The sequence below is a fragment of the Lineus longissimus genome, chromosome 7 (assembly GCF_910592395.1).
Source record: "Lineus longissimus chromosome 7, tnLinLong1.2, whole genome shotgun sequence".
NCBI lineage: Eukaryota > Metazoa > Nemertea > Pilidiophora > Heteronemertea > Lineidae > Lineus > Lineus longissimus.
This window is the reverse complement of record NC_088314.1, coordinates 18244478-18270978: the sequence shown is the minus strand read 5'-3', so window position 1 is coordinate 18270978 and position 26501 is coordinate 18244478. Positions and strand designations below refer to the sequence as shown.

General features: G+C 42.0%; 1 protein-coding gene across 3 annotated transcripts; it reads right to left on the bottom strand.

Moving 5' to 3' along the window:
• Window positions 1-158: 158 nt before the first annotated feature.
• On the bottom strand, window positions 159-26317 carry LOC135490784 (solute carrier family 41 member 1-like). Of its 3 annotated transcripts, XM_064776278.1 has the most exons (12): window positions 26168-26317; window positions 19181-19209; window positions 16895-17350; window positions 13137-13244; window positions 12872-12943; window positions 12523-12667; window positions 11576-11722; window positions 10524-10671; window positions 7633-7706; window positions 6820-6954; window positions 5400-5548; window positions 159-5029 (listed from the first exon to the last, which is right to left on the bottom strand). In XM_064776278.1, exons 3-12 carry the CDS (start codon window positions 17276-17278, stop codon window positions 4844-4846), a joined length of 1548 nt encoding a protein of 515 aa, XP_064632348.1. In that variant the 5' UTR covers window positions 17279-17350; window positions 19181-19209; window positions 26168-26317; the 3' UTR covers window positions 159-4843. The 3 variants fall into 3 exon arrangements, with proteins under 3 accessions (XP_064632348.1, XP_064632347.1, XP_064632349.1); XM_064776277.1 differs by lacking the exon at window positions 19181-19209; XM_064776279.1 differs by lacking the exons at window positions 16895-17350; window positions 19181-19209; window positions 26168-26317 and adding an exon at window positions 13449-15385.
• Window positions 26318-26501: the final 184 nt, after the last annotated feature.

Sequence of the window (26501 nt, the reverse complement as noted above, 5' to 3'; positions counted from 1 at the left end):
TCCCAAAGGCAGACAATTGTGAAATGAACGACCACTTCGTCGCGACCTGCCAAGGTTTGAGCAACATGTGTCTGGTTTTGCTGTGACAGGTCACATATGCGACCTGGTCTGCGACCTGGTCTGTCAGAAGTTGGAGCATGTACAGAAAAACGAAAAAGTGAAACAAAATATTTATTTTCTCAAGTCATTTATCTTGACAAATGGGTGTCACAAGTCATATGAATTTCTTGAGTCACGGGCTCGAAGCTGTTTGGAGATGATGAGGAGTTAATAAAACGGCAGTATTACGAATGGTTTTCTCAGAATAAAATCTGGACGTTTGACGTTGTTCTATACAAGCCACAATGAGTCTGGACTTGCAGTGTTTCAACTTAAGAATTTTAGCAGGGCACCGGGCCCTGCCTTTTCTCAAACTTTCTGTTTGCTTGGCCTTTTCTCACAAGCGGCTGATGTATTTCCATTTGAAGCAGGGCACTGCTGCCTTTTTCGGACTGTGACTGTGTCCTTTTCTGTCCAGCCTTTATAGATTTGTAACTAAAACACTATCTTGAATAGCTAATATTCCAAAATGAGCAGCTGCAAGAGCTAGTCAAGGAATCGGAAAAATACCATACATGGCTCAATAATGCTGAAAGGGTGGATGTCGTCCTGGGTGCCGAGGTTCGAGATCGACTGGACAATAAGCACCCCGGGTGCCATTACACTAGACAAACAGCACCCAGCTTCTTTTTGCCTGGCTTACGGATCTTAGGGACGAGGACGTTTCTTGCAATCTCGTTTTATCTCGCGCCGTGGTACTTGCGGCATTAGCAGTGCTCGAAATAAAAAGAACAGATAAACAGAAAAAAACGCGTTTAGGCCTATAGGTCTTTGAAAGCACATTTCGGATATATCCCTCCAATATACCTTTTCTGAATAAATCATCCAGGGTGCTTATTGTCCAGTCGATCTCGAACCTGGGTACCATTCGTCGGCACCCAGGACGACATCCACCCTTTCAGCGTTAGTCCAGGAACCGAAAAAATACCATACATGGCTCAATAATTGTGTCCAATATTTCAGGCACATTCTGATTCATGGCACGCAACATTAATTAGTGTTACTTTGTTATTGCAAGTAATAACTACAAGATGTGGAAATAAATAACAATGTTTTGATAATATAAATTATATATTTAAAGGTTTCTTCACATTTTTTAACATAATGAGGAATAGTAACAGAAATAGATGCAAAGGTTGGGCAAAGTAGAATAAAACAGCAGTTATATTACTAGATATCAACCCTTTTGCTGCTGGCGACGTACACAGCATGTCATGTACATAGTCCCGTGACGTGCGGGCGACGTGCATAGGACATCATGCCCCAAACAAATGTTAATTCACCAGCACTTGGTCGCAACCTCTCCAATCGCACGCACGGAACATTAGTTTCATCCTTTTTGTGCAGATGGCGACACTTTTGAACCGTTTTGACTGTCCATTTAAAAGTAAGCTCAATTGTTCAGTATTAGTATCCACTTTTAGCACAAGATGGCGCTGGGGGCAAAATGGCTGCAGCAGCAAAAGGGTTAGAGACAAGACCACCATTGATTTAGTTTGACCGCGACGCATCAAATACTGCGTGGGGTTGTGAATCTGAAATTTTGATATGATATTCCGGACAGTCAGGCAAGTAAATGGTGAAAAATAAACTGGTAGTTGACCACGGAAATTTTTTGATAATCGACAAATTAGACAGACATTGATATTTCCACTCTTTTCAGCCAACTAGCAGAAAAATCTCAAAACACGCCCCCTATTACCAAATTAGCAAAATTCGAAATTAATTTTTTCATCAAATAAGTTCTTTATATCTCTAGACTTGCCACAACAAATATTTTTTCAATACCTCTCCAAATATGTACTTGAGAGTTAAAAACATGCACTCGTCTAATTGATAGGCCTGGACTCTCCAACCTATGAATATTCATTAGTGGTCTTGTCTCGTTAAAACAAAACTACAGGCATGAGCCAGGTTGGCCTGATTTAATAACACAAAGTCGCTCATAGGTGTCTCTACTATCTCACAGTGTATTGAACTACTTGCAATTTCAACTTATCATTTCCCATTATTGCACTATAAAGCAGTCTATGGACAAGGTTTATTGCCAAGGTTGGCTCGTCCAAAGGACGGAAATACATTAGAACCTCTCTATAAAAGTTCTGTTCAAATCTCTCTACACAAGTTGAAATTTTTTATGTCAACTGGAAATTTCAAATGTTAAACGAATGGTACAGGGTGTAAACCTTAAAAAGGGCATTTTCATTTGGGATTAAAGAAAATAGCGAATTTCACAAAACACCTTTTAGTTCTGTTTCTCAAAGGGGAATTTGTTTAAACTAGCAATATTCATAAAATAATACACCAAAACAAAAATCTAACCGAAGTTGTCAAAATGCTGCGATAATTAAGCTGCACCAAAGCACCAATTTTACAAAACCACGTACTATAGTCGTACTTCCACCTATCAAATCCCCGTGTCTTTTGCGCTTACACCTATGAATTGCCGTGTCTAAATAGACCCGTGTGTCAAATCCCCGTGTCTATTAGCCCCATCGAGCTCGATGGGGCTAATCGGGGGCTAATTTAGACCCGTGTTCAACACGGGTTTTTTGATAGGTGGAATCTGAATAGACACGGCAATTGCAAGTTCTAAGATCCGGCGACAGATGGCACGGTGTAGTTGCCTCGGTATTGCGCATGCGAAATTCCCCTCCAACGGGAAAGAAACACAGGAGAGCTCCCTACCTACAGCGCACCTGTCGCCGGGGCTATTAATCATTATCTAACACCACTGATAGGTGTAAGTGCGCCCCGGGTTTTTTGACACACGGCGAAGACACGGGTCTTGAAAAAACACGGGGTTTTATGATAGTTGGAACTACGACTTATATAATAGCCACAAATATTTCTCGATTAACAGTATTTGGATATGTCATGCCTTATTCTATTAACCCTTTCACTACCGCAGGCTTTGGCAGTGTAACGCACCCCTGGCCCACATGTGGCCTGTATCCCAACTTGGCTGAGCAAAAGTTTCATTGTAAAATAGCTCGCATAACACACTCTTGGGGACGAGGTCTACATTAGATCGAGTGCAGTGCTGCCATCTCGCTTTTCATAAACCAACCAAAAACTTATAGGGACTGTCGTTAGGGATAGAAATTGGGGAAAATTTAGCAGTACAGATTACTGCCGGCCAGTAATAGGCAGGGTACGGACCAGTAAATTATGGGTGCGGTAGTGAAAGAGAGAAGGGCCCCGCAAAAGAGCGACACATGTTTTTTTCATTTAAATTTTCATTACGATCAACTATAGATCTATATTTGTTAGTATTTAGAACAAAAATAACCAATTCTTAATTTTGTTAAAAAAGATTGCACGCAGTGCACACAGATGTGACCCGTCACAGCAAAACCAGGCGCATGTCGCACAGAAGATGAGCCTAAATGACACCAGGAGATAATGGAAGAAATTGATGTGCTCATATTTCACAATAGGCAGACAATAGAGAATTGAACAAACAGTCCGTCTCAACCTGCCAAACTCAGAGCGACATGCGCCTGCTTTTGCTGTGACGGGTCACATATTACTACGTGATTTAAAAATAATAACTCTGGTTTTAAAATAACAGTACATCGAAAGTACAATACTCCTTTCAGCTGGATATAAATAAAGGGCTTCAAGCTAACAGGACATAAGTGCAATTATGATAATTATGACATTATGACCGTGGTGCCATCTATCATAAGGACTGCGCTGATAGTGCATTTGAAGGGATGAGAGGACCAAGGACATAGGTAGCCCATCAATGCATGGTTCTTAAAGGGGTACACCGTTCGTAAAGTGGTCCAGTTAAATAGAAATCCACTAATACACAATGCCGTCGTGCAGTTATTATGAAAACGAATTTGTTGGAACTTGGTACATATACAGTAGAACCTCCCTTAGCGGACACCTCTCTATTAGGGACAACCTCTCTATTAAGGACACTAGTTTTGGTCCCAAATTTGTTGTTTCCATTCAATTTCACCTCTCTAATCAGGACACCTCTCTATTAGGGACAGCACTAGTCCCAAGGGTGTCCTTAATAGAGAGGTTCTACTGTAATATGTGTATATCTGTCTACAAAGGCAATGCTGAAAATTATATTTAGTATGTATTTACGCAATTGAAAGTATTCAAATTCAATTACAAATTCAACATTTTTAACGAACGGTGTGGGCCTTTAAGATAGGAGACACTGCCCATTGCTCCTGTCAGCAACTCAACATTTTCAAATTGTAAATATGTCCTTTGTGTTCAAAGCCCTTCAAATGCTCATGAATATGTCCAGGTTTACATAATTCTGTGACAGTAGGCAGGTTTTGCAAGCTTACATTTTATGTTTACGATTAGGCCTATGTAACAATTTTGACAAGATCCGACACTCAGTTGGAGAGCAAAACACAAGTCAATTTTTTTAACCTTTTGCAGCTGTTCTGAATCATGAACATGATGTAATATTTGACCGGTCAGATTTTTTTCAATGAATTTTTTCCAGATGTCTTTGTTGGAAATACACAACAGATTATTCATACACACCATAACACATCGATCAATAAGGCCTGTGAGGGTTTTCCAAAGTTCAACACCAAAATAGTGGTGAACCCCAAGCAGGGGGAGTACAGGGTTCACATTGAGTGCTGCATTAATCAGAAGAGTCTCCACAGGAAAAAGGTGGGGAAATGTCTAATTAGGGATTTTCTCGGTAATTCACAGAATTAAAAGTTTCTTTGATTCAACAGTCATGGTTTTTGATTGGCTAATCTCCAACATCAGCATCTCGATCGCCGATCAGATATAGAAGGTGGAAGGCTAATGCGAGGAATCCCGTCCCTAGAAGATCACCGATGGCCGTTAGGTACGGAATGGAGAAATTGTCCGGGTCGTCTCCTTGACCCCACATGTAATGCACCATCCAATTGGCTATATACAACAGCAGCGCCACCTGGCAACGAAAAAAAACAACATATGACTTTATATATAAAAGTTTGTACCTGGTGCAGTTGTGGCATCAAACTGATCGAAAAATGAAATTTTCGATTTTTTGAAAAATGAAATTTTAGAGACAAAATAGCATCCAAAACAAAATTCAAACCCTTCGTACCCTAACACTGCCTTGGTATGTATTATACAGCACATGCAAAGAGCTGATTACATCAGAGCGCTGTGGTTGACAGCAGCGGGAAAAGGCTCTATTGGAATCAGGCCTCAAGACATCGAAAATTTCATGGGAAATTTTTGACAAGAGGCCCATGGGCCTTGAGCTCTGCTGAAATACAAGGAGCTAAAAGTGCAAGAAAGATTTCAATATTCACCTGTAGTAAGGCAGCCACCAAATAAAAACAAGTAAATATAGGGGTGATGGACGTGTGTCCTGCATTCATATAGTGAATGGTGTAGACGAATATAAGGTGACCCGGCACTACCATCAACATCAATACTCGTGCTGTTCTCGAGTTTAAGTCTGGAATGCAAATGAGACAAACTTAAAAACACAATTTCGGGGGGGGGAGGGGCACACACATTAGTACTTTTGGAATCCGTACTCAGGCTGTTCTCTTATGGACTGGTGGACTTATGGACTGTTGGTGGACTTATGGACTGTTGGTGGACTTATTGACTGTTGGTGGACTTATGGACTGTTGGTGGACTTATTGACTGGCGGACTTATGGACTGTTGGTGGACTTATGGACTGTTGGTGGACTTATGGACTGTTGGTGGACTATGGACTGTTTGTGGAATTATGGACTGGTGGTGGACTTATGGACTGGTTGTGGACTTATGGACTGGTGGTTGACTTATGGACTGGTGGTGGACTTATGGACTGTTGGTGGACTTATGGACTGGTGGTGGACTTATGGACTGTTGGTGGACTTATGGACTGTCGAGGACTTATGGACTGGTGGCGCCGTGAACTTGTGACCTTGGAGAAGATTGAGCATGTTCATTCTCCATAGTCCCAGTCAAAAGGTCACATGCCTGGTTATTTGACTAGACAAGAGGAACAGTTCACACCGTAGAGCCTATCGGAACATCCAATAAGTCTAACAAGGGTTTATTGCGTGTGAGGTGGTGTCCTTTAGCCAGTGTTAATCCTTATTCTTCGAATAGTTACAATACAGTAGAACCTCTCTATTAAATACACCCTCGGGACTGACAAGCGCTGTCCTTAATAGAGAGGTGTCCTGATTAGAGAGGTCAAAATGGATGGAAACAACTAATTTGGGACCGAAACTAGTGTCCTTAATAGAGAGGTTGTCCTTAATAGAGAGGTTGTCCTTAATAGAGAGGTTGTCCTTAATAGAGAGGTTGTCCTTAATAGAGAGATTGTCCTTAATGGAGAGGTTGTCCTTAATAGAGAGGTTGTCCTTAATAGAGAGGTTGTCCTTAATAGAGAGATTGTCCTTAATGGAGAGGTTGTCCTTAATAGAGAGGTTGTCCTTAATAGAGAGGTTGTCCTTAATGGAGAGGTTGTCCTTAATAGAGAGGTTGTCCTTAATAGAGAGGTTGTCCTTAATAGAGAGGTTGTCCTTAATAGAGAGGTTGTCCTTAATAGAGAGATTGTCCTTAATGGAGAGGTTGTCCTTAATAGAGAGGTTGTCCTTAATAGAGAGGTTGTCCTTAATAGAGAGGGTGTCCTTAATAGAGAGGGTGTCCTTAATAGAGAGGGTGTCCTTAATAGAGAGGATGTCCTTAATAAAGGTGTCCGCTCAGGGAGGTTCTACTGTACTTACTTTTTGCAAAGAACGTAGAACAAGGGTTCGGGCAGCCTTTGACGGAGCCAAGAGGGAGGACCCCCGGTTTGCTGACTCGATGCAAGGCGGTTGAGATGCGGCTCGCCTGGACAGCGACGAGGTTACCACCCACACCTGTAAGAGAAGAAGCACCATGAAGTTTACCGAACAAGAGGCCCAAGGGCCAGGCGCTCAGCTGAAATATACTGCTCAAAAAGGATAAGTACATGTATTTGAAAAACAGATTTTTCCAAATATACCGCTCTCTGTGTCTTTAAAGGGTAACTCCTGTCAAATTTCACTATATAATGTTTTAGCTGTTTTTGACAAATGACTACGTCACTACGTAAATCGGTAAGGTTTTTTTTCGAATCAAATGCACATTTTCTAGAAATTGATGGTTTAATCCCGCACGGACGACTCGCTTCGATGCCGTTTTCGTTGATGACGTCACAACATGAAAATTTTCGCGGTTGCGGTGGTTTACATTCAGCGATTTTATAATAAATCTAATCAAAAATGGAAAATTTGAGCTTTACATTTGTGATCAACAATTAAAAACGGAGGTATTTCCGCAAAGCTGTAAATCACATCATAGTATCACTTTAACGAGCCCTGAATATTTGGATAACAAGTCTGACACCTTAACCGCAATCCACACTGCCCAAATACATCTCATTCAAAGGACATAACAACTGAAAAAAAGGGACTCGCCCAGTTTATAAGCAACGCGAAGTCTACATGTTGGGTATGTAACCAAGGTTCTTCAGATAACGCCATCCCTCAAGAATGGGCCAAATTTTAAATACTCACCATTTATAACTGGTTGAAACACCGCAATGCCATGGTAGTTTGCAACTGTGAAGTCTAATATCAAGCCACCCATACTGAAAAACAGACAAACCACACTTAATAACATGCTCGAGAGACTCTTGTTTGGCATTCAGAAAACCTCTGGTGTTTCAGATACTAATCTTAAAGGGCAGGGCAAGAAGACACGTATAAAGCAGGGTGCGTGTCCTGCTTCATAAGGAAATGCATTGGCCACTGATGACACTGAGAGATCATTGAGAAAAGGTTGGGTGCTGCACACTACTAAAACTCCCCAGCTGAAATACTACATCAGGAGCCTCATATCCTAGTGGAGCCTGCTTGCTAGCAATAATAATAATGATAATAGTCGGCGCTTATATAGCGCTCAAATTACTCAATAGCTGGGTATTCTCAAGCGCTTTGGGACTATCATCATCCCGGTCTCCACAGAAGTCAATCTGGGGTTTCAAGGAGCAGCTACAAAGCGCTCATTCTTGAACTCGACCAGTAGGAGAAACAAAGTGGCGATTAAGCCGGGAATCGAACCCACGACCTCCGGATCATGAGTCCGACTCTCTACCACTGCGTCACCGCGTCTCCTAGCACGCATAAGAGCCCGCCTAGGATACTGGCGAGGACCCAGTATTGTATGTCTAGAGGCACCAGAACTAAAATTCCTGCCTCGTCACAACGCATAAATATTTCAGGGTCTGTCAGATGAGACTAAAGGTAGTGATCCCTTGTACCGGAGTGTCTATGCCAGGGCTAGTAAAAGCACCCACATAGATGGACAGTAGCCTGTAGTGGACTACATTCCTCCGGCAAAAATCCAATATGTTACCATGCAGTTATCAAGCAAGTACAGTGGAACCTCTCTATTAGGGACACCCCTCGGAGAGGTCTAATTGAATGGAAACAACCACTTTGGGACCAAAACTAGTGTCCTTAATAGAGAGGTTGTCCTTGATAGAGAGGTGTCCGCTAAGGGAGGTTCCACTGTATATATCACCTCCAGTGTACATGCTTACCGACTAATCATCATGGCTGATATAACAGGTGTCCAGCCGGTATATATCACCTCCAGTGTACATGCTTACCTACTAATCATCATGGCTGATATAACAGGTGTCCAGCTGGTATATATCACCTTCAGTGTACATGCTTACCTACTAATCATCATGGCTGATATAACAGGTGTCCAGCCGGTATATATCACCTTCAGTGTACATGCTTACCTACTAATCATCATAGCTGATATAACAGGTGTCCAGCTGGTATATATCACCTTCAGTGTACATGCTTACCTACTAATCATCATAGCTGATATAACAGGTGTCCAGCCGGTATATATCACCTCCAGTGTACATGCTTACCTACTAATCATCATGGCTGATATAACAGGTGTCCAGCCGGTATATATCACCTCCAGTGTACATGCTTACCTACTAATCATCATAGCTGATATAACAGGTGTCCAGCTGGTATATATCACCTTCAGTGTACATGCTTACCTACTAATCATCATAGCTGATATAACAGGTGTCCAGCCGGTATATATCACCTTCAGTGTACATGCTTACCTACTAATCATCATGGCTGATATAACAGGTGTCCAGCCGGTATATATCACCTCCAGTGTACATGCTTACCTACTAATCATCATAGCTGATATAACAGGTGTCCAGCTGGTATATATCACCTTCAGTGTACATGCTTACCTACTAATCATCATAGCTGATATAACAGGTGTCCAGCCGGTATATATCACCTTCAGTGTACATGCTTACCTACTAATCATCATAGCTGATATAACAGGTGTCCAGCCGGTATATATCACCTCCAGTGTACATGCTTACCTACTAATCATCATAGCTGATATAACAGGTGTCCAGCCGGTATATATCACCTCCAGTATACATGCTTACCTACTAATCATCATGGCTGATATAACAGGTGTCCAGCCGGTATATATCACCTCCAGTGTACATGCTTACCTACTAATCATCATGGCTGATATAACAGGTGTCCAGCCGGTATATATCACCTCCAGTGTACATGCTTACCTACTAATCATCATGGCTGATATAACAGGTGTCCAGCCGGTATATATCACCTCCAGTGTACATGCTTACCTACTAATCATCATGGCTGATATAACAGGTGTCCAGCCGGTATATATCACCTTCAGTGTACATGCTTACCTACTAATCATCATAGCTGATATAACAGGTGTCCAGCCGGTATATATCACCTTCAGTGTACATGCTTACCTACTAATCATCATGGCTGATATAACAGGTGTCCAGCCGGTATATATCACCTCCAGTGTACATGCTTACCTACTAATCATCATGGCTGATATAACAGGTGTCCAGCCGGTATATATCACCTCCAGTGTACATGCTTACCTACTAATCATCATGGCTGATATAACAGGTGTCCAGCCGGTATATATCACCTCCAGTGTACATGCTTACCTACTAATCATCATGGCTGATATAACAGGTGTCCAGCCGGTATATATCACCTCCAGTGTACATGCTTACCTACTAATCATCATGGCTGATATAACAGGTGTCCAGCCGGTATATATCACCTTCAGTGTACATGCTTACCTACTAATCATCATGGCTGATATAACAGGTGTCCAGCCGGTATATATCACCTCCAGTGTACATGCTTACCTACTAATCATCATGGCTGATATAACAGGTGTCCAGCCGGTATAAATCACCTCCAGTGTACATGCTTACCTACTAATCATCATAGCTGATATAACAGGTGTCCAGCTGGTATATATCACCTTCAGTGTACATGCTTACCTACTAATCATCATAGCTGATATAACAGGTGTCCAGCCGGTATATATCACCTTCAGTGTACATGCTTACCTACTAATCATCATAGCTGATATAACAGGTGTCCAGCCGGTATATATCACCTCGGACGTATATGTATTTTTGGCAGATATCACGCACCACAGGGGGATGAGTAGAATGAAAGTCCCTAATATCACAGGAGAAAGCCACGCATGGCCATCTGGAAAGAATGGAGAACGAAAGTTATTCTAAGTGTGTCTCCTACTCCCCTCCCTCAAGTTAACATCCCAACACTGTCACACAATTCCTCAATGTACCCCTCCCTCAAGCTAACAACAGAACACTGATGCACAATTCCTCAGGGGTACCCCTCCCTCAAGCTAACAACACACCCCTATCACACAATTCCTCAGGGGTACCCCTCCCTCAAGCTACCAACACACCCCTGTCACACAATTCCTCAGGGGTGCCCCTCCCTCAAGCTACCAACACACCCCTATCACACAATTCCTCAGGGGTACCCCTCCCTCAAGCTACCAACACACCCCTGTCACACAATTCCTCAGGGGTGCCCCTCCCTCAAGCTAACAACAGAACACTGACGCACAGTTGCTGAGGGGTATTTCTCCCTCAAGCTAACAACACAAATCTGTCACACAATTGTTGAGGGAACCTTTCCCTCAAGCTAACTACACAATCCGGTCGCACAATTCCTCAGGAGTACCATAATTAAAATCCGTCAAAGCGTTACAGAAGAGTTGTGAAAGATACATAAGATTCAGGCGGCACAACATTTGAGAGTGCCCCAGTGGTTAGCGACAAACTCTTAAAGGGGTACAGCGTTCATATTAAATCATGGGTCAGGAGAATAGAAACGCAGATATTCTGATGCCGCAGAGGAGTACATATAATCACGCATCCCAATTTGTTGAAATTTGGTATACATAGTATTCAAACATCTGTCCACACAACCATAATGTTGAAATTTATATTTTGTATGATGCAATTGGAAATTTTCAAATTCAATTACAAATTTCAAATATTTGCCAAACAGCGTAGGCCCCTTAATGGAGGGTGTAGGGTCAATTGGCTACTGCCAATAATTCGAAACACATCATACTTACTGATTGCACGAAATAGTGCTGTACTGATGGCGGCTAATAATGCTAATGTGGTGAGGTCACCGAGGCTAGCGGCAATCGGCGTCGCAACGTTGTCAGGATTTATGTTACATTTTCTTGAGCCTAACACCACTGCTACCATTATACAACCTGAAAAGTAGAGGATTTTACGTTACATTTTCTTGGCCTAACACCACTGCTACCATAATACAACCTGAAAAGTAGAGGATTTACGTTACATTTTCTTGGCCTAACACCACTGCTACCATTATACAACCTGAAAAGTATAGGATTTACGTTACATTTTCTTGGCCTAACACCACTGCTACCATTATACAACCTGAAAAGTATAGGATTCACGTTACATTTTATTGGCCTAACACCACTGCTACCATTATACAACCTGAAAAGTATAGGATTCACGTTACATTTTATTGGCCTAACACCACTGCTACCATTATACAACCTGAAAAGTAGAGGATTTACATTACATTTTCTTGGCCTAACACCACTGCTACCATTACACAACCTGAAAAGTAGAGGATTTACGTTACATTTCCTTGCCTAACACCACTGCTACCATTATACAACCTGAAAAGTAGAGGATTTACGTTACATTTTCTTGAGCCTAACACCACTGCTACCATTATACAACCTGAAAAGTAGAGGATTTACGTTACATTTTCTTGGCCTAACACCACTGCTACCATTATACAACCTGAAAAGTAGAGGATTTACGCTACATTTTCTTGAGCCTAACACCACTGCTACCATTATACAACCTGAAAAGTAGAGGATTTACGTTACATTTTCCTTGCCTAACACCACTGCTACCATTATACAACCTGAAAAGTAGAGGATTTACGTTACATTTTCTTGAGCCTAACACCACTGTTACCATTGTACAACCTGAAAAGTAGAGGATTTACGTTTTTAGGATTTACGCTTACCTAAAACGAAGCTGGCAGAGGACGCAGTGGTGACACTGGCCGCACACAGGAGTAGACCGTGGTTGACGTCAAACTTCCCCTCCGGGATCCAACCGAACACCATCGCAGCTAATGATGCAAGGAACCCCACCACTATGGCTTGTGCCTAAAAGAAAATAAATAATCCACCGTCAATAATATGAAAGTCTTTCTTGTATGGACAGGCTGATGTGCGAGTTGCTCAAAAAGTTCCAAAGACGCACAAAGGAGCTCGAACAGAGAAGCATAAGTTTGCTCACGCGTTGACCACATCCAATCAAAAGTATACGCCTTCCAAGTTCCGTGCTTGGACATCACATCACACACGTACCTGAATCAGGGCCAGGTTCCCGCCTATCATTTTCCACCTTTCCTTAGCTGTATCCATTTTACCTAAATTGGCCTGAAAAACAATTGAACACTCTTGTCAACCCAAAGCAATTTTTAGAAAATTTATGAAAAAACAATCTGACTAAATTGGTTGGAATTTGGCTACCAATTGGTTAAATTATAATCACTTGTCATATTGTCATCAAGGCTCCATTGCAGCGACTAATATCGCTCATTTCTGCGGCACTTAAAGAATAGATTCTTACCTGCGTTGAAAGTCTGGATGCTAGCGTCATCTCCAGGTTGCCCTTGAGACCAAGTAAAGCCGGCACCAATATGAAGACTTCAGAGACTTTCCGGAATACTTCCCAATGCTGCAAAGATATAAAGAGGGTGGTGGATTATCCAGGGGCGGATTATCCAGGGGCGTAGCTGGTAAGTGAGCAGATGATCCCCCATAGTAATGAAATGGCTTAGTTAAGGCCATTTGGTGGCAATGGCAGCCAGTTGAAGCAGGGTCGGAATGACGTCATCATAACTAGAGTTCCGGTCTTGGACAAGGAGAATGTAATGCCTACCTGAACATAATCAAACAATACGCCAGTCAGCGCGAACCCAATTCCACCGAATAAATAGGGTATAAAACACTGCAGGAGTATCCGAAACGAACTGTCCTCATTTTCCTCGATAACGATACCATCCTCTGTCTCCTCAGTTTCTGAAGAGTCGTGTTCTGTACAACTGTCAAGAAGAGGAATCACCTCAGGGTTTCTGGTCCAATCATTTACAAAAGTCGTCGGGAGCACTCCGTTGCCCGCTAAATGGACGTCAAGGTCCACATCTGTGACCGGGCCGGGCGTCTCTTTTCCGTCTGCGCATAAATCCCCAGTTGCATGCACATGTAATCCATTTTCTGTTACTCGTTCTGCGTCTTTTAACGTCATTTTACGAAGCAACACTACAGTATCGTTGACAAGTTCTATTTGTAAAGTTGTTATAATACTATGGCATGGGTTAACTGTTTTAAATCATTCCAGGTGATGTTATTCCAACATCACTTACAAGTCACCAGAGAGAGTGCTGTTCAGGCCAATGACGACAAAAAACGGATAGCTTCAAAACGAAATAAACTTTCATCACATTGACAATACATCATCTTATATGGAGGAAAAAATCTCAAGTCGCAAAATAAGAATCTCTTGTCTGCGGGTAAAACAGCAGACATGTGCGATACCCACCAAAAACAAGCAATTATTGTCGCAAATTATTATTTTGCAGCGGTCCATTCCACCGCTGGATCAACAATGGTTTTTCCGCCGTTCTCGAATGTGGTTCCGGACTGGAGTGATAGCTCAGCTGCTTTTGGTCATTGTTTTCATGCCCTCGGTGCCTGGACTGTGCAGATCCCCGGCTGCTTTCAATCAAGAACTGCGTAGAAAATCCAAGCAGGACAGCAAAGACTTGCAACAGTTCTTGCTCGGAAAGATTTCGCCCAAGGGAACTTGCACGACCGGACCAGCTGTGTTGAGCAGATTAGATATACAAACAGCCTGAAGAAAGGCAGATTTTTTCATCAATATGGGAGTGACTGCATAGAACATTCAGAAGAAGTACATGTATGATTCAAGCATATGTACCATTCAAAACAACATTGCTTTTAACACCGAAGACCAGTAATTCATGCCGACAACCTTGTTCCTGAGTTCAACGAAATGCAGCCTGATTCAAATGATTGCATGACAGTCATCACAACGAGAGACAAGGGAACCATTCCTGCTGAAGGCAGGAGGGGCCCATATGTGGACGAGAAATATCAAGATATCCGTGCAAATCCACAAACTACGACAAGAGGAACCATACCAACCAACAATATGTGCCGCATTTGACGCAAAGTTGAACGACGAGATCTCACAAAACAACGAAGACCGAAAGAGCCACTCCACAAAATATTGATAACTGGTCGAAAATATTGGTAATTTTCCCTCAGCTGTGTGACAACGAAATCACTCAGGTCATCCTGTATTCCTTTGAAATTACAAATAATCGGAATTATAAGACAGACTTTGAGTAACCCGTCTATTGACGCATCACACCCGGTGCTTCGGTCGCTTAGCCTCCATCTGCCAAACGTACATGAATGACTGAACAACATACTAATTCTACGATATCTCGGTATCTCGACTCTTGGCATAACCATCATTACATCTCCCCGCAAACATCTGTGACATCAGGCCAACAAAAGCAACAAATTGTGTTCTTTCAATAAATCAACTTTTCTATTGTGACTGAAACAATTTAGAGTATGGTCACGAGCGCCGTCATTGTCTGGTTATTTATGAATGACTGTTTAAGTGTAGACAATAATGGGCAACACCTTTTCGGTTTTCGGCTAGAACTTGAAATCCTGAAGCGATAAATTACATGCAGAACTCATTCCAAATGAAATAAATGCTATTTTTCAAAAGTGGGACTTTGTTTTCTAGAAAACAAGGAACTGACTCCCACCCTTGAAATTGGCACTCACTTCGTTTTAAAAGTCTTCCAATTCCTCTATAGGATTTCAAGTTCCAGCGAAGATGGTAGTGCCTATGATCAACTCTTTAAACATGGAGACGTTTCAACCCAGAAGTTACCGAGCTTGATTTGAACGTACCAGCGTTTAAAAATTTTTTTTGTGAGGATGCCAATTTTGTCATTCTTTACTTTTGATAAGACATATTTTTAGAGTTTCACCTTAAAATACATCAGCAAAGGGTTTTTGAGCCATCTGGATGCATGAAGCACGAGGCCTAAATTTTGGCTGATACGTATCATCGCAGAGGTGAAAACATCACAAATAATTTTGATTCGAAACTCCAGATTTTGTTCCACGTGATCAGGACTCGAACATATCATTACTCCGATCCACTTGCAATTGCATGCCTTCAGAATTTTTCACTCGGGGGAAAAAAATAACCAAAAAAATGTGAAAGGTTTCCCTCCTCTACTGTACTTTACAATCCTGACTTGTATTGGGTATTATGATGTGTTGTCCTTGATTTCTGCTTTGAATTTCACACACGGTATATATTTTATTGATTTCTTCATGTCTAATAAACTTTAGGGCTTAGAAAAGCCCACACCATAGGCCTTTATGGAGCCAACCAATTGACACAAGGAGGCAAAACAGGTGTGTTAAGTCCCAGAGTTTGATCATGCCAATACAGAAGTCGAAGAACCTCTCTATTAAGGACACCCTTGGGACTGACAATTACAGTAGAACCTCCCTATCAAGGACACCCTTCCTTGGTACTAACAAATGCTGTCCTCAATTGAGAGGTGTCCTACGACAGAGGTCTGCAATGGAAGCAACCACTTTGGGACCAACTACACCATTAATAGAGAGGGTGTCTTTAATAGAGGTGTCCGCAATGTGAGGTTCAACAATATATAAACAAGAACTCCTATCACAACAAGAGCAGGGCCTACATCACATAGGCTTTGAAGTTTGATGTTGTATTTCACTGAGGCAACACAGGTGTGTGTTCAGTAGGCCTAAGCCAGGCGGTTTACATTCACACTATGATATGAAGTTCACTTTCACCACTGGATTCACGGGAGATTGGTCATTTTGCCACCTACCGAAACCGGAATCATACTCCAAGTGGCTGTTTTCAATATTTTGCGACTAATAGTTGTACTTAGAAGGGCAATGCTTTTGAATTTAAGATTGTTAGAGGGCAGTTTGATGAACAAGATAGTACCAAGAACTTTATCAAGACCTACACCAATTGCAAAATTTGAAATTAAATTTGAAAATTTCCAATTTTTTGGCGTAGTATACGAGCTGAATATAAATTTCAACATTTGCTGTTGGGTAAACAGGATACAAGTTTCAGAAAAGTTGAATGCATGATCTAATACTAGTGTATTTCTTTTTTCCTGGACCACCAGTATTTACGAACGGCGTACCCCTTTGATATCAAATATGATTCAGAAGACATTTTCCATCACCCGTGGATTTGAAAATAAACTGTCTGCTCACCTGGACAACGTCAAGCACCATTCCTGCACCGACCATTCCAAACCCAGCGATGATGTACGGCAAGAATATCTGAAGGGCGATCGTCAGAGATGTCTCGTCCCCGTCCTTGACCTCGACGACGACCGCATCAACATCTTTATCACGGTCTCTCACCGACGTCTCATCATCGCCAAGTAACGGCGTCGTGTCCCGATCATCAGTATCATCATTCAATTCAGTTAGTGAAGTCTCAGTTTTTATAAAAGCACCGTTTTTAGTATCTGATCGCTTGGGTTGCGATGTCTCAACGCCAGATGACAAATCCAAGTCATACTCAGATGAGACTGACGCGCCCTCTGTAGCGATTTTTGGAACCATTTTTCTCCTACGTACGTTATCGTCCATCTTGTGATTGTTTTGCGACGCGATGCAACTCCGTTGCGTGTTGATTGTCTGAGGTCCCTCTGCAGTGTGCGTCTGGAAATAAGACAATTTCGTATTAGAAGACAAGTTACGTGTCACTAATCACTAATAAGGTGTTGAAGACAAGATTCTGGTCACCAATCACTAGTATTAGTGAAGTGTTGGAAGACAAGATTCTGGTCACTAATCACTAGTATAAGTGAAGTGTTAGAAGACAAGATTCTGGTCACTAATCACTAGTATTAGTGAAGTGTTAGAAGACAAGATTCTGGTCACTAATCATTAATAAGGTTTTGGAAGACAACATTCTGAGTACTTATCACTGGTAAGGTGTTAATAGAACACAAGATTCTGGCCACTAATCACTAGTAGTAGTAGGGTGTTGGAAGACAACATTCTGACTACTTAACACCAATAAGGTGTTAGAACACAAGATTCTGGCCACTTAACACTAACAAGGTGTTAGAACACAAGATTCTGGCCACTAATCACTAGTAAGGTGTTGGAAGACAAGATTCTGGTCACTGATCACTTATAAATGGTTGGAAGACAAGATTCTGGTCACTAATCACTACTAATATTAGGTATTGGAAGACAAGAATCTGGTCACTTATCACTAATGATAAAGTGTTGGAAGACAAGATTTGGCTCAAGTGGTGTAGGAGTTGCACAAGAAGTCAGTCAATCTCCTCATAAATCATGTGGATAATATTTTGTTGACAGAATACTTTTTATTATCACAATTTTTTTTGATAAGAATTAAATGCAAACCAACCCAACGGCATGTAATATGATGATTAACTTACTAATTAATGCAAGTATCAATTCGTGTCTTGTACCCCCCCTCCTCAAGGGTACGACACCTTATCACCCTATAACGACATCTTAAGGCTCAAGCATCACCCTTTTTTCACCAATGCTACTTTTTCTTTCGTCAAGACATCACCATCAACAATATATCAGTTATCACCATCATATAAAGTAACCGGACTAATTTTACTGGGTAAGGCTGTATGTTCGACAAGACATCGACACATTAGCATCCTTATTCTTTCCAGCTTCGCCAAATTTTCACTAAAGGAAAAATAAATACTACTCAAGCATTGGCAAAGATTAGTGGTGATAGCTTAACTACCCTTGAGGAGGGGGGGGGGGGTACAAGAAACGAATTGATACTTGCATAAACTGCATAAACATGAAATGAAATATGACAAGGTTATACCACAACACTGACTTCGCCGTCATAGCTGGCCTTGAAAAGGTCACAGAGTGGCAGCACCTCCTAATGAATTCATTGGGCCACTTTGGCTTTGGCAGTCTCCCCAAACTAAAATTTCCCCAAAAAGCAACCGGCTTATACCAGACAGACCTTAAATCCCCAAGCAAAATAAGAAAGTGTAAACCAATTTATTTTTGTTTGGGGGTCAATACAACATAAAAGTTAAAAACTTTAAATGTGTGAAAATTACTAAGTAAGATATAATGACAAATTGGTATCGTCCTTCATCGGATGAAAAATTCCACGCCCTTACAAAAATCAAGTGGAGAAGACTGCAGACCAGCGAGGGGGGGGGGGGGCACTCTAAATAACGTCCACCAGAAGTCATCAAAAGACTTATATTAGTCATCAACAAAATAAGCAGGACATTTTGGATTCAAAGGATGAGCTTTCCAATTTACTGAACACTTGCGATTTTTGACCAGTCCCTTTTCTTACACCAAAATGTCATGAACTTTTGTTTTATGTGTTAGATGGTCTTACCTGTCTTACTACTAATTTTGTTTATGACTGCTAAAATTCATTTTGATGGCTTTAAACTTGAATTTAAACCTGATGAGCGCTATCTAGGATGACCGCCATGGGAGCAATGAATGAAAACCTACTTTGACCTATACAAGAAAGACGTCTCAATCTGAAACCAAGGGGAATACATACATGTACATGAGGTTATTGATACGGTATTTACATGCATGAAATAAGACAGGGTGGGGCAGAGCTTTCTAACTAACATGACTTATCCTAAAGTTGGTTTGCTGCTGAAGGTCTCTGACGACAATGCCGCGAAAAATGCACAACAACCTCAAAATCTTGTTCCCTAATCACCACTCACCTGCACCAAAATGCCTCTAAAAGCTTATTTGTGACTCGCTCTACCAAAACTAGGCGCTTGTCGCATCTGAACTTGACAGGTTGATACGGACTTGTTGTTCATTTCCCTATTGTAGACCTTTTGTTGAATGTGTCACAAAGGTCTACAATAGGGAAATGAACAACAAGTCCATATCAACCTGTCAAGTTCAGATGCGACAAGCGCCTAGTTTTGGTAGAGCGGGTCACATTTACTGTCCAATTTTGGAAAAAGATCCACAGAGAGTTAAAACCGAGATATTTTCATTCCTGCAGTCAAATTTAGTACTTATGAAGAGGCAAATGCCTGAAATCTGCCAAAGAAAGGAAATTTCATATTTGCCACTGACATCACTAAAATTTTTTTTGGGGGGGCTTGGCAGCTTGGCAGATTTCAGATGCCCCCCCCTCAAATTGGTTCCCTACTCTAGCTGCTTTGAAAAGTGGTGGTAGTATAAAAGCCCTGCCCCTCTGAGGGGGGATGCTGGCAATGGGAAGACAACATACATAACAGTAACACTCTTAACACAGACTGAGAAGGATCATGGTGAGGTGGTTTACACGTATACTTCCTATTTTGTACTCTGGACAACCATGGCTGTTATAAAACGCGGATTCTGCGGAAATCCGCAGAAAAATCTAACTTGGCTACAGGGTGGCTACCTGAACCGCAGGTGAGAGTTTTTCATATTAGTAGTGTGCATTGTTGTGCGCATGAAGTACTCCTGGTGACAAGGTCTTTGGGAATCCCCGTTATATGGTGCGCTGTATGCGCCGTAAATCACAAGCACCTGGTAGTTTGAAATAAACTTATACTCTAGACGGGCCGCGAAGTAAGTTTTTGTGATTGCTTAAAATAGACTCCAATGTGCAGTCGCATATGGTTGGTTAGGTTCGGTTGGTTAGGTTGATTGTCCTAAAAAATTTCGTAGACCAGAATTCAGTTCATCATCGACTTATATTTGAAGGAGGCATATACCATAACGTACATCAATCCGGGCAACAGTCACACTTGAAAGCAGCCTCGTAATGTGTTCCGTTATAGGGAAGGAACCACGGTGGTGTCGAAGATAACATGCAAAGTTTATCAACACCAAGAAAATGAAATGGCCAGGGCCATTGTGCTCACCTCATGTGGAGGAAAGATGGACAAAGAGCATGGTCTTGTGTCATGTAGTGTTAGGTTTGATGTAGGTCCAAGCAATTACAATTTCCCCAAAATGGCCAATTTACAGTACATTCGACCTCTGTGACCTTGAAAAGTAGGTCAAATCAAAGAAGACCCGGGTGACACATTGAATGGTTGTTAGAATTAGATGTACCTATGACATAAAATTGGTGCCAATCGGGCAAGTCATTACTAGGAATAATGGCATTTTGAAGAATTTAGGATTTGGCCCCCTCCCTGGAGGCCAAACGGCAAATCAGATCGCACCAAACTTCGGTACCTGAGATCACCTGACCAAGGGGTACATGTGTACTTAATTTGTGATCAATAGTCATTGCAGTTAAAAAACGTGCCATAGTTACGGCCTGACGGCGAATTTACGCCATTTGACCTCTGTGACCTTGACAAGAAGGTCAAATTAAAAACCTGTGTGACATATACTGTATGGTGGTTAGATGTACCCATGATATCAAATTGGTGGCAATCGGGCAAGAAGTTAAGGAATAATCACATTTTTAAGGTTTTTGGATTTTGCCCCCTGGTGGTCAAGTGGTGAATCATATTGGACCAAACTTTGGTCCCTGAGATCACCTGACTAAGGGGTAAATGTGTACCAAATTTGGTATCAATAGTCATTGCAGTTTAGAAACGTGCCATCGTTACATCCTAACGGCTAATTTACACCATTTGACCTCTGTGACCTTGAAAAGGAGGTCAAATCAAAAACCCGGAGGATATATGATGCACCTTTGCTAGAAGTACCTACCATATTTTTTTCAAAATTTCCCGACTACTATTAAGGGAGATATTGCATATTTTCACTTTTAACGTTTGTCCCCCTGGTGGCCAAACCATGAAACGAATCGGACCGAAACTTGGTCTCCCAGGTGTCATTACATAAGGGTACATGTGTGCCAAGTTTCAACTCAATAGCTCTAACAGTTACGAAACGTGCCCTGCTAACGGACGACGGACGACGACGACGACGACGACGACGACGACGACGACGACGACGACGACGACGACGACGACGACGACGACGACGACGACGACGACGACGACGGACGACGGACGCCACGGTATGGGATAAGCTCACCTCTGCTAAGAGGTGAGCTAAAAAGCAAGAGGGAAGAGTCGATCGGAATGGCATGAATGGCGCTCCAGAGGATTAAAATCTGACTGATGAAATGTGCAGATAACTGGTAGTTCTTGCCTCCGATTTATGATTTATGTTGTTATTTGTATAATATAATTATCATTAAATATTATGCGCGTATTTACTGGCGGCTTTGTGATTTTTCCGCGGATTTCCGCGGAATCCGCGTTTTATAACAGCCGGGACAACCACAGGGAAGTCATGATGCAAGAGATAACAATTCCCTTTTTGCCCAGAACCCAACAACTAAAAGGCCTAGAGTTAGTTATAAAAGAACATACATACATGTAAATGTAGTAAAAAAAAACATCTGAATTGACTGAAAAACAGGAATAGTAATCTTTTGGAGAATAAGGATTGATTCATTTCAACATAGCCAACAACTCATTGTTATTATCATCATACTTCCACATTCCACCGCGACAATGAATGAATAATTATGACATGTAGATCTATTGTTGAAATGTCATTTGGAGTAATGCTATGACTGATGACACAAATGAACAGCTTGCTGTGCCTTCTGTCGTGACAGTTATTTATAGATTATAGTCAATGGTTGATTGCTTGGTAGTCTAGGCCTAGGCCCGTAGCCTAGGGCTGGGCGTATGGAGCCTCCATATGATCCTCTTTTAATATGCTACACCATAGAAGTAAACGGTCAGTGAAGCCATCTAGTCTCACAGAAGTGTGTATGCCATGCATGATTGATGTACATGACAGGCATGCATGTGTTCCGCGCATTTTACCGATCTGTGCTATCTTAAGATTGCGCTGCGCATTCTTAGGATCCTATAATTGCGCGGCAATCTCGAGATCGCGCAAGGGTGTTGGGGTCGTGTGTGTGTTGCATGAGCCAATGTGAGATGTTGTCCTGCAAATAATACAACTGAGTTTATGTTCTCTCCGAGAATTTGCAACATCAAACTGCATAAATTATGATGAAATATGTGAAATAACAAATATGGGTTGCCATTCCAACAATAATCTTCTGCACGGATCATGGGCTTGAATTCTGAAAAGTAACATCAACTTCTGCAATGTTTTATTGTATAAGGGACAGAATGAAAGAAAATGAGGACGGGAAACTTGGTGTGAAAGAAAATGGTGTCCCCTACGTATTACTAGTAGTAGAATTCGTTCTACCATATTGTTCAATGATTGTTCAGGGATTTATTGTTGGATTTGAGATGATGGTCAGTAAATATTGGTCAAAGTGTCATAGTGAGATCTGTTCACAATATCAAAGACAAAGGCATGGTCGCCTTAATTAGCACTGCTAATTAGGCTTCTGAGATGATGGTCAGTAAATATTGTGTCATTAGCTGCGCTTAGACCACGAAATATTAGTGGACCAATTGCACTTACACCACCACATTGCAGCGACAAATTGGTTCGGCAATCCATTGCCGATACAAATTGCCGAGCGAATTTGTCCCACCAAGCTTGATGGTCCAAATTCGCCCGGCTTGTTAAAAGCTCGGCTTTGTCGTGGTGTACGCGCAAATGGATCGGCAATTGGCTAGTTAGATGGTTCGGCTCCAGGCGGCGCTTTCGAAATGGCGCTTTCTGCGCATGCAATTTATTGTTTGCGCGCCATCTGTAGCCGGATTTTATAACTAGCTGCAGCGCTGGTGTAAGCGCTTGGTGGATTTTCGATGGTGCGGCATTGGTTCCCGAACCAAGATTGGTGGTCCATTTTCAGGTGGTGTAAGTGCGGCTATAGTGTCATAGTGAGATCATGCGAGAGGCCAATATTACGAAACAGAAGATAAAATGCCTTACTATACATCTCCTTTATCTTTGAGCCCATTGAGGTATTATTGTGGAGGTGTTCATTTTGCTAACTTGATTCAATTCTTATTCCTGATAATTTCTTTCTCGAGTCATTAGAAGTCAAGGTATTTGTATACTTCAGGAAATGTATTGTAAATGTTCGCTAGAACAAACGACAGAACCTGATCGCCATTGATATGTTCATACTAGTATACTAGAGGCTATCAAACAGACCCCATACACCGTTGTATTCGGACAGCAGCCACAGCCATCATTCATCCTAGGAGCGAACGTGAAGATAGTGGACGAAGAAGACATCGATGAATACGTGGTGGAGAGCAAGTCCGACGAAAGAGACCAAGGTGCAGGGCCTGGCACTTCAAGACAATACAACTGAGGAACCAAATACCATTAGACAGTCAACTTTGGCCGGGATTGAATTAATTTACTTTCAACATCCCATAGACAGTCACATGACAGTCATGTGACTGTTGGTGTAGCAAAAACTTAGGTGAAAAATAAAGCTACCAATGCAAAGCCAAACATCATGAACATGTATTGTAAAAGTATCATCATCCCTAAAATGCACAATCGGCAAAAAGTGCACGCCCACCCTTGCGCGATCTCGAGATTGCCGCGCAATTAAACGATCCTAAGAATGCGCAGCGCAATCTTAAGACGGCGCTAACCGGTAATTAGCGCAGAACTACGGTGGCCCATAGAGGACATGCGTTTATTTTCAATATAATAGAAAATTTTTCTTTTTACAATGCGTTTTTTTTCTCTCGAATTACAACCGCCGTCGGATTTATTTCTCACCGCCGAAAAAATAACTTCCACCGCCGGGTAAAAAATAATAATTCCCACCAACGCGGTGGAAATTAATATCGACCGCGGTGGAAATTAATATCGAACGCGGTGGAAATTAATATCGACCGCGGTGGAAATAATATCCACTGCGGTGGGAAATAATATCCACCCGGTGTCAATAACGAATTAGCTCCCGCGGTGGATATTATTTCCACCGCGGTCGATATTATTTTCTTTGGTGGTGGTGGGAATTATTATTTTTTACCCGGCGGTGGAAATTATTTTTTCGGCAGTGAGAAATAAATCCGACGGCGGTTGTAATTCGAGAGAAAAAAAACGCATTATAAAAAGAAAAATTTTCTATTATAGGGAGCTCTCGAGCGAGCTAAATGGTTAGAGAGTGCGTGTATACCGTCAACGAAAAAAACTTGACCCGGAACCAGAAAACCTCCACACCCAGGTGACATTTTTGCACGCGAATCGTATACGCTAATGCACAGCAATTTACCTGGGGAGAGATTTTCTTTTTCCAAAACAATTCAGCGGGACGCGATGATGTTTACGCAGACTAGCCGCTGTTCCGTTGGAGATTTCGTCAAAACAGGGCCGAATCAAAGTGCGACGATACCCTGGGGCGAATCGAAATGCATTAAACAACAATCTGCATCGCTGCCAGAGATTATTTTTCTCTTTCCGCGAAGAAATCATGCTTTGAACTGGCAAAATTCCGCAAAAGATTTTCCGTCTGCTAACTTTTCCGTTGTACGCATGCGCACCAACATGATCGATCCGGGGCTGCCCGTTTCGACGACGATTTCGTTAATATCATGGGGTGTGGCAAGATGTCGACGGTCTGGTTCCATTTATAATGCAATAATCTTGAAAGTACATTGGTCTCAATGTCTATTTCCCCGTTTCCATGACAACATCCTACCTTAAAACCCTGAAACCACTCGTCCACAACATTTCAATTTTCCGAAGAAAGCGCATGCGCACTAACTCAAACGCACGCGCTACGCTCAGGTCTCACTAGCCTGTGAGGAGGCCAGGCCTACGTGCCTCCAAAAATGACCTGACGTCATTTCATGCATACCCCTGTTCCAGCGGCTGTAGACTTGGCAGTACCTTACTCTCACACAAACCTATACATTTCTGAATAGCCTGTCTCTTGCAGAATACATCTGACCAAGTTTCAACGTCGTCTAGACATACAGTCATGCATAGACGGATGTAGCACAATGCATGAGACAACCTTAACACCTGATCACCACTGGCTAGTGAGACCTCAAACTATTCAGGACAGGGGTCGGCTAAGACCTTTTGAATTCAAATCCTACAGTTGGGTCATGGGATTATTATGCTTATCTCCGGGCAAAAATACCTATCCTTCTCCTGTTGTGTTTAGTTTCCCACATTCCCCCACCTATTTTCTATACTGCGACAGCATCTATTGGGTCAACTGCCATGATGGCATCATCCTAACTATATCCCCCCCTCTCCCAACCACCAACTACTCGCCATCATTGACATTGTGTGCTAGCCAACTGCTTCTTCGGTCAACTCAACTGCCATGATGGCATCATCCTAACTATATCCCCCCCCCCCCCGAGTCTTCTCGCTCACCAGCCCTATTAGCGAAGAGCTCCCTATCAAGGCCTGAGCCTTCCTCATATTATTGAAAATAAACGCATGTCCTCTATGGGCCACCGTACAGAACACATGCATATAAAATTAACAATACATAGTCATACATCCGACATGTGTAATGTACACTGTACAGTCAGTGCATGTATGACGTATGTATATAAACAACATAAAGAGTGAATTTCAACTCACTAAAACAGTCCATGCTGTCAGTTCTTATGAATATTGATTCTCTGTTTGTGGAAGATTATATGAAATAGGAATCGGCGAATATCAACAATGTCATAAGCAGGAATCGAGGTTTTTGTGAACGAAAAATTCGGAAATGCCAACTTGCCTACACCTGGCGCGATTTGTCACATCCTCGATGTGCACATCGAAGGATGTCGGAGTTCTTCTAGTAATAACAGGTGACGCCACCAGTAGGTCATCAGTTCCTTACGCGGGAAATACGAGTCAATAAAAACCCGCTGGGGACTGAATCGATTTGTTTGGATGAAAATTGTCGTGGACGGAACGTCATTTT